At 34.6% G+C, this 16,659-nt stretch overlaps 1 protein-coding gene across 5 annotated transcripts in view; it reads right to left on the bottom strand.

The window, feature by feature from the left end:
- Positions 1 to 16,659, bottom strand: part of Unc80 (unc-80 subunit of NALCN channel complex) — a 184,564-nt gene that overhangs the window by 53,178 nt on the left and 114,727 nt on the right. For 4 of the 5 annotated variants that reach the window (XM_077799344.1, XM_026403350.2, XM_077799345.1 and 1 more), the window contains 5 exons: positions 14,328 to 14,514; positions 13,594 to 13,725; positions 5,993 to 6,136; positions 3,795 to 3,895; positions 2,694 to 2,780 (listed from right to left, as the gene is read on the bottom strand). In XM_077799344.1, coding sequence (XP_077655470.1) covers positions 2,694 to 2,780; positions 3,795 to 3,895; positions 5,993 to 6,136; positions 13,594 to 13,725; positions 14,328 to 14,514 — 651 coding nt within the window. The remainder of the gene's footprint in view (positions 1 to 2,693; positions 2,781 to 3,794; positions 3,896 to 5,992; positions 6,137 to 13,593; positions 13,726 to 14,327; positions 14,515 to 16,659) is intronic. The other variant, XM_026403349.2, reaches the window with a different exon arrangement.

Raw genomic sequence — 16,659 nt, 5'->3', positions numbered from 1 at the left:
ACACCAGCTGCAGCAAATAGTCTAATAGTCTGAACCTAAGAATGCCCTGCTTTGCAAAATCAGCAAATTCTAAAGTTTTATTTGTGTGTCCTCTAACATGTTGAAAAAAATGTGTCATTTTGCGTATTTTAAAGCTGACATTTAAAATGTCTTCTAAATCTACTTTTTAGTAGGAAGTAGAATATTTAACATTCTATAAAATGAGGAGTGACTATAATTGGAATATTTGATGTAATAACTCTTGACTACCTTTCAATAGTACACAACGAAATCAGAAAAGAATAATGTAAAATTTTCCCCTGTGGATTTAGCCATTGTTTCTTGAAAAATTCAGCAGTCCTGGGAAACTTTCCCATTATATTGAAATAATAAGGGTCACTAAACTCATCTGCTTTGATGGTTCTGAATGCTAATGCTTTAATGAGGGTCAAACATCACCTCTAGCAGAAATCTATAAAAGATGGAAATGGGATGGGCTTAAAGTGTCTTGATTAGTCAGAAGTGTGTCTTCCTTAAAACTGATGTGCATTTCCGATTCTGTCTGTCTTACATGCTATCAGAGCATTCAGGTGCCAGATATCTGAGATGGTGCCATGGGCCTTCTTTGTGTACAGTAGTAGATTGGTGACTGAGATGGCAGACAAGCTCAAGAACTGGTTCATGCTTATTAAGGATTTTGAGATGTATTCAAAAACATCTTAGAACTATCAAGGTACCACACTCATGCAAAAGTCTTCACACTCCCACAGTTACTCTTGCCCCACATTAAAGTTGCCAGGTCAAGTCAAACAGTGGATTTAAGAGTCTAGAAGTGATGAGTCAGTGTTGCCAACATCCCCACCATCTACACCTCTGACAGCAATTAGAAAAAAAAGTAATATCTCATAAGGGTTATTTTAAAAAATTTGACTCTTCTCTTTACTGTTTTTTTTTTTTTTTTTTTCTGAATACAAGCCCCTTCTCCTTGTCCACCCAAAGCAGACATCTGCCTGGGATTTGGGGAAAGAGTAGAGTCTGGACAAAAATGCAGAGATAGGAAGGTATATTCATGCAAAGTAAGATTTTTAAGATTTAAAGCAAGGTCCAAATATGGCCATTCCTTTTCTCTATTAGCTTATCTGTTACCTGGGAGGACTTATGTTCACCTCTAAGGCTCACTTGAAATAGACAGAAGGAGAATATAGTAGAAGAAAAATTAAATGCTCATCTACTTGCTGCAGAATTAAAAGATGGAGGAGAGTAATGGTCTAGCCAAGTATTTCCCCTATCCGGTGACCTGGTAATGTGTGTGGGCAAGTGAAGGTAACATTCAAAGGGCTCTTGCCTCCAGTCTCTGGGTTTCCATTCCATACCAACCTGGACGCAATGTAAACTTGGCAGGGCACATACTTATACTGAGGGAGGCCCTGACATTTGTCTTTGCTAATCTATCTTTGCTTTTTTGTGTGACATAGCCAGGACCCCAAAACAGTGGACCCCTGACTGAAGAGTTTTCCAAATGGCTGCAGTAGCTGAACAGGGCACTCTAGCTGGTGGACTTCCTATGCTTGAGCCAGACTCATGGGCATTTACAGCACCAGCCAGAGTTGAGGTGAGATTGAGACTTCCATCAAATACCACTGGGAGCAGACAGGCCTCATGTTTCCAGAGTCAAGAGCTTCCATTTTTGACAACCTGGCATCTAGCCACCAGTCAGACAAAGAACATTATCTCACAAGTATAGCAGCCAGAGGAAACACAGGGATAGACCGTGAAGAAAGGTCTTTTTTTCCTCCCCCACTCCACATGGTTCTTACAAACAAAAGCAGTGGGAAGGAGGCTTCCTAGAGAATAAGCATTTTATCCAAGAAAGACTGAACACTATCCAAAAGTGCAGTTCATATTTTTGTATCAGTCTGAACTTACAACGAGATTGGACACTTATTTATATTTTTTTCCCCTTGCCAACAGGCAAGTGGGCACTCCGGAAGACCAAATTAGTCACAGACAAGAGAAAGGAATTACAAATATTCTCTGCCCATGGGAGTTGTAGTGTGAGTTAAATTTGTCACCCTGCTATGGATGCATATGCATATACATATGGACAAGTATTTCCCTGACGATAGTGAGGAAGAAGGAAAGGAGTTCTCCCGACAGAGACGTTAATTTGGCTTTCTGTCTGCCTGAATTAAGGTGTAGTTTCAAAGAACAGTCATCATGTCCCAGTCCCCAAAACGCATATTCATGTGAAGAAACTGGTAAGACCTAAGTGTCAGGAAGGATTTTCAGATGAGGTTTAAGCATAGACAGCTGTCATGGAAAAATCCACTTACAAATATTTTCTACCTAGGGAAATACTTGCTCGTGTGTGTGTGTGTGTGTGTGTGTGTGTGTGTGTGTGTATGTGTACAGGCATACACTTTAAATGGCAATACAGGAAAAGGGAATGAATGGCTAAAAATGACATGAACGGAAATAAGGAAGTCGCATAATGCTAAAGAAAGAGTGGGAAAGCACGTCTGTGGAGTATCCACCAGGTGTCAAAACTGTGGCGGGCAGGGTCTTCCTCTCCTAAGAGTGGCGGACTCTGCTTACTAAGACTCACCTGTCTCTCAATTAATGAAAAATTATGTTTTAAAAACCCTGAGACTTTTATCTCATGTTCCTGCTTCCTACTTGGAAATCAACATAATCTATTGACTACTGACACTCACCAAGTAGTTGAATAGGATATGAGATGTCTGAGCAGGAAAGTCTCCAATGTTTAAGAGAAGTTTGCGCAGCATGTACATTAATTCATCCTGAAAAGAGAGCAGAATTTTAATGTCTTGTTCAGGTGCCATGCTGTAGGAAACAAAATTAATTTGTTGAAAATTGGGGGAGATTTTTAACTTTTTGCTCAGACTTTAATTTAAATGCTCAACATTTTAATATAGTTTATGGGATGCACATGTATACTTATAGTACATGTGATACTCAGTAAGTATTTAACTAATCTTAGTATTTATCTAACACCTTTCTTCTAGGAGCTGACATAAATATCAAGGACATCTGTGTTGTTGTTTTTTTAAAATAAAACTTTACACTGTATCTACAGGTCATGGGTAAACCTTTAGAGCTGTATATTTAGTTAACTATCTGCCATGGCATGCCCTCCAAGGTGTGGTGGGAATGTAAGGAAGACCTATGTTGAGAAACCATTAAACAAACCAAGTTTACTAAACTTTTGAACTTCATAATTCTGTTTCCTAAGTTTTGAGTTAACAAGAAGAGTGAGGCCAAGATAGGATAACTGGGCCATAACTAACTTATTTTCAGAAACTAAACCTAATATTCAAATGAATACGGTCATAATGTAGAAACAAATAATTCTTAATTATCAGTATATATTTTTTCATTGCTCAGCAAACTGTTTTTACATAATTTTCTTATAGGGTGGTCTGGCAAATTAGCTTTTTGACTAAAGAAGAGTGTTCACCTATTCTAATAACCCCACCTGTACCACAGACTCAGAATTCAACAAATGTATCCAATATTAACAACATTATACTAAATTTAGTCTTCGTTCAAAATATTGAGAGTCTTTCAGATTTAGGGTTATCACTGGTAACATACTTAAACACGCAGATGTCAAGTAACAAATTTGAAAGAAAACAGCAAAATTTAATATTGCTCATCATCATTATTTTAAAAAGTACTCTTTGGCTATGTATGAGAGGACATTGATGTTGCATGCAGAGCACTATACAGAGTCTTTAACTTGCTTTTTACAGTATTCACATTCATAACTACACTGTAAAGGAAGAGGAATTTACTTGTCTATTGCTGATTGTCAGTTTTTCCAGAAAATGTCGAAGAACAGTTGATGGATCTTCAATTAGACAATTCCATAAGACTTGTTGGGCCACAGCACTCACTTTAGAAGAGGAAAAAAAATTGAACATTTGTCTTAAATGGAGATAAATCTATTACACACTATTCAAACAATTAACCAAGCTTAAATTAGTTTCTCCATTTTGCCTTAGAAAGATTCTCTAAACTCTTTTTCTTTTGAAAGGTGAATATTCGTTCTTTTTCTTGTTCTCACTGAACATTTTCACATGTAAAGAAAAGTTAAGAAAAAAGAGTAAGATAGTCTTTAAGTATTAGCATTGCAAAGAATAACTTTGTGAACACATGCAGTTGTCTGTGTTGTGGAAACCACAATAATATGAGCAGTGGTAAGTCTTTATTAAAGTCATATTTCATTGCTTATGACATAAATTCCTAAAGTAATTATTTAGTGTTGGAAAATATATTTGGTTAAAGTGCACATGAATTACAGATGGTCTTTTAAAGTCTACATGGATGCTTTAAATAATATCTCTTTTGGTAAGTTAAAGTAGTTAAGCCAGGACTAATTGGGTTCCCTTTACTGATGAGAGACTCTTAAAAATAATCAGTCCTCATGAGAAATGATGTGCTCCTACTTTGGAAAAGGTAGTCAGGCTAAGATTACCTGCAAGCATCCAGACTAAGAAAGCCAGTGGGCAAAGGGATCAGTCTAATTAGCATTCCCAATTCCACTAGTTTTCTAAACTAGGTGTATAGAATTTAGCATAAATTTATCCTTCAGTCTATATTTTCAACACACATTACCAATTATTGCTTCAGAAATTAACCATCCAACTGAAATTCAGAGCCTTATAAATCAATAATATGAATAAGAAATACATAAATACTAAGCTTTAGCATTCATGTATCCCATAAATAATTTTGAAAGGTGTGGATTTTTGTTAGGTTTGAAATTGGTTGCAAAAATATCTTTACAATACTTTTTATTCTCATTATTCTAATAAGGCAGTTTGATTCTTAAAACAGAATACCACAAAGGGGAAAAATAAAAATGGGAAGACCACCAATCATAATAATAGCTATGAACAGTCTGGAGGATGTCCTTTTATATATAGGAAATACATACTTAACATATATGTTGAAACATTATATAGGAAACACTGTTTCATACTCAATTTTTTAATTTAGCAATATGAAGAACAGTTTTTATGTTAATATTCTAGAATATGATTTCTTATGTGTACAGAATACTCTCAATTGGCATAAAAAGATTAATTTAATTGCCTGTGGTATAGCACATTTAAATTCTTTCCAGACTTTTTTTATATAATGTTCAGTGTCCTTTATAAACTTTTATATAGTCTCCGTTTTTGTTTTATGAAATTGCTAGAAACCAATTTTTTACACTTTTAAGTTTTTGATCCACATAATGAAACCCCATTCTAGAATGCTTGCACCAAATTTTATGCTTGAACACCAAGTTTTGAGGATGCTCTTTTTCCTGCCTCTTCACCAACTGGGGTATTTTAAGGAAATCTTTGCCTACTTTGTAACTGACATATAAGCTTTCACTGTTGTTTCAAACAGCTGTTTACAGGTGTTAATGGCCAATAAACTGTTCATATCCTTTGCCCATTTTTCTACAGGGGTTTTTAAAATTGATACTGAGTTTTAACTTTATTCTTAATTCAAAAATTTAAGAATATTAACCTTTTGTCTATCACAAATATAACTCATCTTTACCCCTAGTTTTTCATTTCATTTTGCAATTAGGAAAGATGTTTTTTGTGGTGTCAAATGAATAGCTAAAATTTCTAAGATGGACACAGTGACTGTTTCATTTCTACTTGACCAAGTTAAGTGTTGTTTTGTTTTCTGGTCATAGATAACCTTCCTGGACCTAACTACTTCTTTGTCAATGCTATTTATTGGTTATACAAGTATGGGAGGAGGAGGTCATAAATTGATGAGATATGGAAGTTTATAGCATGGCAGACTAACCTATTCCTGCTGCAAAAGTGACAGTGTTGGTATTCTAAGCCACAAATCTGTAGTTATAATAAATGCATAAAACCATTCAACATGTGTTCAGTGGGTAACATGTTCAAGAGGAATCTACTGTTCTCCATCAGATGAACCCTTCAGCCCATGACGGAAGGTGTGACGGGTCAAACTGTACCTGCTACTCCGTCCTCCCGCACCTCACCGTCCTCCATGAGATGAACGATGGGCAGCACTGCTGCACAGATGCATGCAGGGAACACGGCCTGTGGGGGCTGTGGCACATGGTGGTTTGGTGTGTGTTCCGTGGTGTGCTCCTCATCTGGAGGGGGAGACAAAATCAGGGTGCTTTCCCCAGTGATGTAATTCTAATACAACAACATTTCAGTTCAGTTCAAGTCTTACCGACTTAGTGGTATAATCAACAGCAATGATGAAATATCATAATTTTTTAAAAATTGGATTTACATAGAGTGTTTCCTCATGTTAAATAACAAAACCAACCCACTTCACAAATACTGTCTTTTTTCTTGTTTTATGGAGAAAGAAGCATGGACATTCTGGGTAGATCAGCTCATAACATGAACTCAAAGATCACATTTTAAGTGGAGACTAAGTCGTTTTTCACAGATGCAACTGGAAGTGGTAAGTATGAATACGGAGTAGCAGAAAACATATACACATGTTCCAGGTGAGAATAACAGCCCACTCATATTCATGTTCTTATGTTCACTGATAAATATGATTAATAATAAATTTGAACAATTATTTCATATGGGAATACAATGAGTTTAGATTTAATAGTCAAGGAATGTAGGAAAGACATTTTACAGCTCAATAAAAAACTAATTTTATTATTAATACAAAGTAAGTCATTTTTCTATAGTGCTTAAAGAACAGGGAGTCTTTGATTCTCATATTTCAGTGTATGTAGTTAGTTGGGATTTTAGAGGTCTTATGAAGGACTGGAGGGTAAGAGGCTTACTTAGTTGCTCTCAGTCCTGGTTTCACCCTAGATGTATATGAAACAGTATATGGACAGATACACTGGGTAGGCACTTAAGGAATAATAATAAAGATTCCCCAAATCTACCACAAAAGCAATAAGAACATTGGAAAATATAGTCAAAATAAACGTTCTCAGAACTTTAAAAATTAACCAAAATCTGAGAACAATTTAAGGAGTGTTTGTTAGAAATCAAAAAGCAGAATCTTGATATGATTGCTAGTGTTTCTGCTTTTTTAACTTTCTCTCTTCACTCTGCCTTTCTTTAGCTTCTTGGTAGCCTTGGAAATTAGTAGCTGCATATCCATGGCAGATGTAAATACCAGCAGCCTAACAGCCTCTAGGGGTATAGCAGGTTTGGAGCTCCCAAAAACCTTGTCACTAGAGAAATGTCACAACTTGAACTATTTAGCCACTATTTGGAAAATCCCCACGCAGAGCGCTTGTCTTTATTTGACTTGGCTCAATGCTTGCTTAGTGCAAATGATTTATACCCAGGTCATTGGCCAAAAAGAATTAGCAAACAACTGTCTCACATTACAGCTGGCTGAGGTGCTTATATCAGCTGGGGCAAGCAGGAATCTGCAGAAAAAACATAAAGGAAAATCTGGAGAATGTAGGTCTCTGACACATTCTTGGTATCTAGATGGCTGCATGCATGTGCAAGGGTGTGCTCTCGCTCATGAAAGACCCAAATTCCTAACCTTTCACTTCTGGCTGACCTTGAGGCTCTGCCCAAGCATAAAGTGAAACAGTGAAGGCCAAGGCAGAGTCTTAAACTACTGGAACAGGAAGGTGACTCAGTACATCTATAGAGCCCTCCAGCAAAGGCTAGGAGACTCTTCAGTACATGGCATTTAAGAAAATGCTCTGTCTAATCATTACCTGATCACTAATTTAACTTAAGAGATTTAGGTGATCATACTCAAGAAAATATGCAGATTTTTAACAATTAGTCCAGAACAGTCAGTAACCAAACAAATAATAACACAACTTCTAGCAATAACATGCCCCAATTTGGAAAGAGGATGTCTGATTTTCAAAGCTGCCACATGATACAACTTAAATTTTCCATTTTTTGATAAAAAAATATGAGGCATGCAAAAAAATCAAGAAAATACTGCCCATAGAGAAATAAAAGCAGTCAATAGAAACTGTCTTTAAGGAAGCTTAGATTTGGGATAGAGAAATAAAAGCAGTCAATAGAAACTGTCTTTAAGGAAGCTTAGATTTGGGACTCAAATAGACAAAGATATTCTATCAGTAGTTGTATTTTCTATTTTAATACTTTATAAATGTTACATAAAACATGACAGCTATAATACAAAATAACAATAAGAATAAATCTGTCTTTTGCATGCCATATCTTTTACATGTAAAATGGCAAATATAAATCTTATTTTACCCATAATTACATTAAGTAAAAATGGACAAAATATTCCTATCAAGAAACAGAATGAGTGGTAAAAATAAAAAGTGAAAAAGAACTTGAGAGTATTATGTTAAGTGAAATAAGCCAAACTTGGAAAGTCAAGGGTTGGATGTTTACTCTCACACGTAGAAGATAGAGAGGAAAAAAAGTGAGGGGGGATCTTATGAAAATGTAAGTGAAAGGGAGCCCAAGGTAAGGATAGAAAGGGAGGGAAAGAAGTTGACCAAATTATGTTACATGTATTTATATGTGGGTTTATACATATGAATATCTCACAATGAATCCCACTGTTATATATAATTATAAGGTACCAACAAAATCAATTTAAAAAAACCCAAACAAACATGACTCAAATATATAGTGTTTTTAGAGTCATAGAGTTTCAGAGACACAAATAAGACAGAAGAAAGATGGAAAAAGATATGCCATATGGACAATAGTTAAGAGAAAGCTGGAACGTCTATATTATTATCAAATTGAATTTTAATATAAAAAATTTTACTGGAGGCAAAGGAAGACATGTTATAAGTATAAAAAAAATCAACCTATTGGGAAAACAATTTTACATGCATTTGTAACAACAAGAGAGCCCCAAAACTTAAGAAGTAAAAACTGACAGAATTAAAGGGAGAAATAGATAATTCAATAATAATCACTACAAACTTCACTATCCCACTTTCAGTAATGTTTAGAACAACTAGACAGACTTCATCAAGGGAACAGAGGACTTGAACAACATTATAAACCAACTAAAACTAACATACATAAGCAATAATAATGAAACATTTTTCTGAAACATAGTTCAGAATGTATGCAATCACACATAAGCCTCAATGAGTTTATTTTTTTAAAGAGACAGAGAGAGAGAGAGAGAGAGAGAGAGAGAGAGAGAATTTTTTTAATATTTATTTTTTAGTTCTCGGCGGACATATCTTTGTTTGTATGTGGTGCTGAGGATCAAAACCGGGCCGCATGCAAGCCAGGCGAGCGCACTACCGCTTGAGCCACATCCCCAGCCCCTCATTGAGTTTAAAAAGGTGAAGTAATATGTTTTCTGACCCTAAGAGATTAAATTGTATATCAATAACTGTATAAGAACTTGGAAATTTACAAATATATAGAAATCAAACAGTTAATTCCAAATAACCAATGGTCAAGATATTGAATCACATCATAAAATACTATTCCTTGAAAAGGATCAATAAAATTGACAAATCTTTAGGTAGACTGATAAAGAGAAAACAAAAAAAGACCCAAATTGCTAAAACTGAGGAAAAAGAGGGCACACATCACTACCAATCATAATTATCAATATAATAAGGATTGCAAAGAAATATTAAGGACAAGTATACATAAATAAATTAGAGAATGTAGATTAAATACACAAGTCTCTAGGAAGGCATAACCTAAAGAAGTTGACTAGGGGAGAAATAGAAAATTTGAATAGATTTATATCAAAGAGATTGCTATAGTAATAAAAAAAACTTTCCACAAAGGAAAGCCAAGACCCAGGTAACTTTATTGGACAATTCCACCAAATACTGAACAGATATTTAACACTAATTCTTCACAAAACTTCTAAAAATTAAAAGAGAAGGAAACACTTCTTAAATCAGTCTAATAAGTCAGTATTGCTTTGTACTGAAACTAGATAATGACATCACAAGAAATGAAAAACAGATCAGTATCCCTTATGTGTACAGATGAGAAAATCTTCAACAAGCTGTTAGTAAACTGAATCTAGAACTATATAAGATTATATACTATGACCAAATGAGATTTATCTCAGAAACGCAAGGAAGGATAAACATATAAAAAGCAACAAATATATCTTAATTGAATGAAAAAAAAAACCTCATGAGAATTTCAATAAGTACAAAAAAGCCTTTGATAAAACCCAACACTTTTCATAATAAAAAAGAAAATACAAAACTAGGAAATGAAGGGCACTTCCTCAACATTATAAAGGCCATTTATTAAAAACCCACAGATTTTTTAAAAATAAAAAATCCACTAACACTAACTGGATTAAGTTAGTGAATACTTAATATTAAAAGACTGAATGCTTTCCCCCTAAGATCAGAAACAAGGCAAAAATATCTGATCTCACCTCTCCTATACAAACCATACTGGATGTTTAGCCAGTACTATTAAATAGTAAAATAAAGAGAAAGATTAGTAGGAAATAATTAAATTATCTTTATTTGCAGATGATGTAATTTCGTGCATAAAAAAGCCTAAGGAATCCACAAGAAACTATTAGAAGTAATAAACTATTTCATAGAGGCTGCAGGGTACAAGATATAATATACAAAAATCAACTGTATTTTTAAAAGACTTTTTAGTTATAGATGGACACAATATCTTTATTTTATTTATTTTTATGTGGTGCTGAGGATCAAACCTAGTGCCTCATGCATGCGAGGCAAGCACTCTACCATTGAGCTACAACCCCAGCCCTCAACTGTATTTTTATGCATGGGGAATAAAAACTCAAAAGTGAAATTAGAAGAATAACTTATTTTTTGGGGGGGAGGTGGGTACTGGAGATTGAACTCAGGGCCACTTAACCACTGAGCCACATACCTAGCCCTATTTTGTATTTTATTTAGAGACAAGGTCTCACTGAGTAGCTTAGTGCCTTGTTTTTGCTGAGGCTGGCTTTGAACTTGCAATCCTCTTGTCTCAGCCTCCCTTGCTGCTGGGATTACAGGTGTGCGCCACCATACCTGGCAGGAGAACACTTTTAAATAAACTAGCATCAAAAATAATAAAATACTTAGGAATAAATTCAATGAAAGAAGTACAAGACTTGTACACTGAAAGCTACACACATTGTTGAAATAGGACCTAAATGAATGAAAAAGTATACGTGTTCATTGATCAGAAGACTTAATAAATCCCACAGTGATCTACAGATACAATGCAATGAGATCTCATGTGTCTTTTTTAAGAAGTCGACAAAATAATCCTCCAATTCACATAAAAGTGCCAAGAGACCAAGATTAGCTAATATAATTTTGAAGAAGAAAAACATAGTTGAAGAACTCACATTTTCCTTAAAAAAATCTTACTATAAAGTTACAGTAATCAAGACTTATGTATGCTACTGACACAAAGTATGCTACTGACACAAAGATTGAAGTATGGATCAATAGAATAGAAAGATCAGAAATAAACCATTACATTTGTGTTCAATTGATTTTTTACATTAATCCAAAAAAATTAATGAAGAAAAAGAATATTTTCAATAAATGATACTCAGACAACTAGATATCTACATGCAAAAGAATGAAGTTGAATTCTAATATCATAATTAAAACATTAACTCAAAATTGACTGGACTCCTAAATATAAGTGCTAAAGCCATACAACTCTTGGGAAAAAAACATAGGAACAGATTTTTGTTATCTTGGGCTACACAATTGTTTCTTAGATATGACACTAAAAGTACAAGTGACAAAATTTTATATATATATATAATATATATAATTTTATATACATCTATGTATATAAAATTATATATATATATAATATATACATATATATATATTCACATATATGACTTAAATAAAATTACAATCATCCATGTTTCAAACTTGCCATTAAGAAAGTAAAAAGCCAAACCATAGAATGGAGGAAAATATTTGTGAACCATTTATCTGACAAATGGCCTGTCTCCAAAATATATAAATAATTCTTATCACTCAACAATGAAATTAACCAATTAAAAATGGGCAAATAACAGTATGGATACTTTGTTTTACATCTACATACTTCTTTCATGAATTGAAATAAACGCGTTCTCATTTGTATTTCATGTAATTGTAATTATATCTTTTACATTAAATGATATGCAAATTTAATACATAAAAAGTAATAAAGAAAATAAAGACAAAAGATTCAAATGGACATTTTCCTAGAGAAGATATATGAATAGTCAATTAGCACATGAAAAGATAATTTGTATTAGCATAATGCAAATCAAAATCATAATGAGATAGCCATTTCACATCCAAAGGCATGGCTAAAATTAAAACAGACAATAAGGAGTATGGGAAAAGATGTGGAGCAACTGGAACCCTCACACTTTTTGATGGGAATGTAAAATGGTACAGACACATTGGAAATACTTTGGCAATTTTCCTCATAAAAACTTCCACATGTCTGTTCCTAAGAGCCTAATTCATAGTAGACAAAATGGAAACAAACCCATGTGCCCAGAAACTGATGGATAGACAAATAAGAATTACATCAGTGTGATAGAAAATTATTTGGGAATAAATAAGAATGAAAACTTGATACATGCTACAATATGGATGAACCTTGAAAATATTATGCCAAATGAAAAAAATCCAGTCACAAAAGAACATATATCATACAATTCCATTTATATGAAATGTGTAAAATGGGCAAATCCATAGAAATAAAAAGCAGATTAGTTCTTGCTGGGTTCAGGGAAGCAGTGACTGCTAATGGGTATGGGGTTTCTTTTGATATGAAAAAGATATTTGAAAATTAAGATAGTGAGTGTTGCATATTCTGTGGATATACTAAAAACTACAGCACTGTATACATCAGAGATGAATCTTACGATACATGAATTACTTCTTATTAAAAGTGTTATGAAAATAACAGATATGTCTTGGGCCCCATCTCCATAAGTTATGAATAACTAGCATCAGTCATTTTTCAAAATTCCCTAGGACTGTGTAGCAAAGGGTTGAGAATGACTGCTCTATTGCTGACTTCATAAATCAGTGATGATATCTATATAACCATATAGCAGTTAGCCAGTTGTTCATCATTAGAGAAGTATAGTTTTTATGTTTTGGGAGCTGAAGAACATCAGTCTGCCTCCCACCCCTCCCATATTAAGAATCAGACTTCATTACAGGAATTTCATGATATTTAGTCTTAATTTGATTGTTAAGTTACTCCAGAACAACGTCCATTGAAAGAGGGTTTAAAAGTACCAGATACATGGGTCCTACCTTCAGAGATTGTAATTGTGATAGGTCTGGACATTTTAAAAAAGCTTCCCAGTAATGTGTAGCCAGGGGAGAAAACCATTTACTGCCTAGAATAACGTCTTCAGGACTGTCAGCAATATGATTACATGTAATGTAATTAAAAGAGGTCAACTTAAAAATGAGAATTCCTGGTGAAATCAACATTTTTTTTTTAAAGATTCCACTCTGGTTTTTCTTTTTTAACCTCAAATCATCAAATAAGTTCTTTAATGAGGACAGTGTAAAAGTAATAAGGTGATGTGAACTGGAAAAAGATTCAAAACATGTGAGCCATGAAGAATAAAGAAGGCATTTGCAAGAGGACATACCTTCCGCGCTGACAGCTGAACGCACCGACCAGACCGACCCCCGGCGGAAGGAGTAATTCCTGTGGGAGGTGCTCGAGGTGCAGGAGGGGCTCACGGACAGTCGGCGGGATGCCAGATTGGTGACTTCTTCTACTGGCAAACAAAACGGGGCATGTGAACTTTACAACTCAATTTCTCATCATCACAGATACAGTTATGCTTATACCACAAGTATACACTGCTCTCAGACCACTGGGCTTAAGTCACTTAGAATGACTAGGAAACAACGACTCTACAAAAGAAAGACAAAAGTTCCTCCTAAAGTTTTCCAGGAAGTCAGAACACAGAATCACTGAAATTAAAATGATTCATAAATCATTTTTTTTATGTCAACTGACAAATTGTCTACATGTGTGAAGGCTGGAAATAGTTATTGGATTACTCTATTTTCAATGATGAAAGAGTGGTTGCATTTACTTTAATAAGCATTCTGAATTTAGCCAGAATCTAGAATCACAACCAAGCCTTCATCCAAGATCTGACCGGTTCCCTCAGCACAGCTAATGTTTTCCCTGGGAAATGGGCCAACTCTAGACTTTAGAAAGCAACAACTTCTTTCTTTGGATATTGTCAGAAAGTGATAGAGGTGGAAGGGGCATATCACCTCATATCACACAAGGTCATTAATTTCTATTTAAAAACAAGTCCTTTCCCTGTGACTCAGTCCCCAAAGAAGTCCCGGGTGCAGAGGGCACCTTCTTCTTCCGGCTCTGAGTTGGGTGTGCAGGTGGGTTCATAGCAAGCCTCCTGGGTGATGGGGATGGCAGTAATGAGGCTGGCTTCTCGACCCAGGCGTTTCTTCTCTTCCTCCTGCTGCAAGTTCTTTAAGATATGTTCTGCTCTTTGATGAGAGCGAGAGACAGCCCGGGCAGAAAAGGATTTCTGTGGAGACATGAGGGCAGGTTTATTTAGTAGGAACTCTTCCTGCAAGGTCAGAGTCATAAAGAATGACCTAATGAATTACACACATGTGGTAGTTTGACCTCAGGAAATGTTAGGGGCTTTATGATCTAGTTTTATGGAGATTTATTTGTTTTTCTACCAATTTTCTAAGTTATGTATGACTGAGCATTTTTTAACTTGATTATAATAGTTATTGAAGAATATCTGTAATTTCTGAAAATAATCTTATTTAACTTTTAGGATTTTTGGTGATATCAGTGATTCACTTTTAAAACATTAACACTAAATAAAATTTGGTACACATATTTTTGAACTGGCTTTAAATGAAGGATATTTATTACATAAGGTTAATAAAATAGAAAGTTGAAACCATAGAAAGGAGGAGGAAGGAGATACATCTCTCATATAAACCAGTTAGTATGTGACTTATTCCATTTTTGTAACCAAGTATTTATTACACTTTAAATAACATTTGTAGATAAACACAGTGGCACAGTATAAATACTTAAAATTGTAGAAATACAATTATTGAGTTTAGGAGAGTTGATAGTGTGACTATGGTTGAATGTAAAATTTGATTTGTGTCTACTAGTACCAAAGGCATAAAGGAAGCATACTAGGACAAATTCACTCTTCAATAGGTGAATTTCACTTTGCAAAAATGGCTATTCTATTTATGCCTTCCTTATGTTGAGACAAATTCCAAGAGCACTGGAGACACCATGGTCTCAGTGCAGGGAAGTGATCCTGGAATTCTTCACAACCAATAGGAAGCAATCTCTACGTACAACAGCAACTGCACATCTCATTGTTGGCCTATAGTAACATAAGCTTCTAGAGACTGATAAGAGATCTTGGTAGCTCTTCTAAAGGTTGGCATGCATAGAAGCCTCATTTGATGCATATTAACATAAGACCAAAGGTTTACTATGACGAATGGCACAATAGCAGTTACAAAGCATTTGATTGGACAATTCATTTTCAGGACGAGGTGGTTAAGCTGGCTTATTAAATAGCAAAAGGTAAGAATTGTGGAGGGAGAGAAAGGGCTGGTTACAGAGGCAGGGGACTTTTTCAAACATATTGTAAAGTAGGGAGAGAGTTGGTTGGCTCAAGGGAATCCATTGCCTGTATGGAAGAAAAGTCAAGAATCTTAGGCTGGTGGTTCAGATGTTGTAATTACCACACATATGATAAAAGAAACAGATGTGCCTTTCTCTTTAGCACTGGATCACGGGATATGAAGATACTGTACGTGAAAAAAATAAAATAAAACAGGCAAATTGCAATGGGTGAAGAGTTCAAACAATTCTCCAAGAACACTGCAAATACCTTACAAAGTCTGCATATGATATGCAAAATATTCAACTTAACTTCAATATTCAACTAACTTTTTCAAAAGGGTGTGAATTAAAAAACCAATAACTATTTTTTGCCACTTGAGGTGTCAATTTAAAAAAACACACAGATTACTTGGAATAGAAAAGATGTTTTTCTTAAGGAAAAATGTGTAAGGTAAAATGGCATAACATTTTTTGGGATATTTTGTTAGATGTATTGAAAGTCTTTAACATGTATATATAATTGCCATAAATTTGATGGGAATTTATTCAAGGAAAGATGATAGATTTGTGCAAAGAGATGAGTTCTTCTATTTTTGCTATGTTTTCCAAATCTTTTACATAATTCATAATTTGGAAAAGTAAGTAAAGCAGGCATATTTTGAGAATTGACTTTATCAATAGCCTCATATTCTTGGGTTTTGTGTGCGAATAGCTGTGTTCTTGACTTAGCTGTTAATGGGTTACATTTTACACAGCTGTGATATGGAAGAGCAGCATAAGACCTGAGGTCTGAGTGATATATGTGGTGATGATATTGATGACCCACAAAATAAGAAGCAAAAGAGGAAGTGGGAGTTCCCAACTCTCTTCTTTTTCTTACTCTTGCAGGGTCAGTATTTTTAACCTTCAGGTATTTCACATCTTATAGGTTAAGTTAGTACGTTTGCTGTATAATAGCAGCAAAGTACTTCCATTGGTCATGAAATCCATGCCTAATGCTTTTAATAATTTTATAAGATGGCTGAAGCTTTTATAAAACAAAATTATGTTGACTGGAACA

This window comes from Urocitellus parryii, chromosome 1, assembly GCF_045843805.1.
Source record: "Urocitellus parryii isolate mUroPar1 chromosome 1, mUroPar1.hap1, whole genome shotgun sequence".
Taxonomy (NCBI): domain Eukaryota; kingdom Metazoa; phylum Chordata; class Mammalia; order Rodentia; family Sciuridae; genus Urocitellus; species Urocitellus parryii.
Note: the sequence above shows the minus strand (reverse complement) of the source record. Positions and strands in the feature narration are given on the sequence as shown.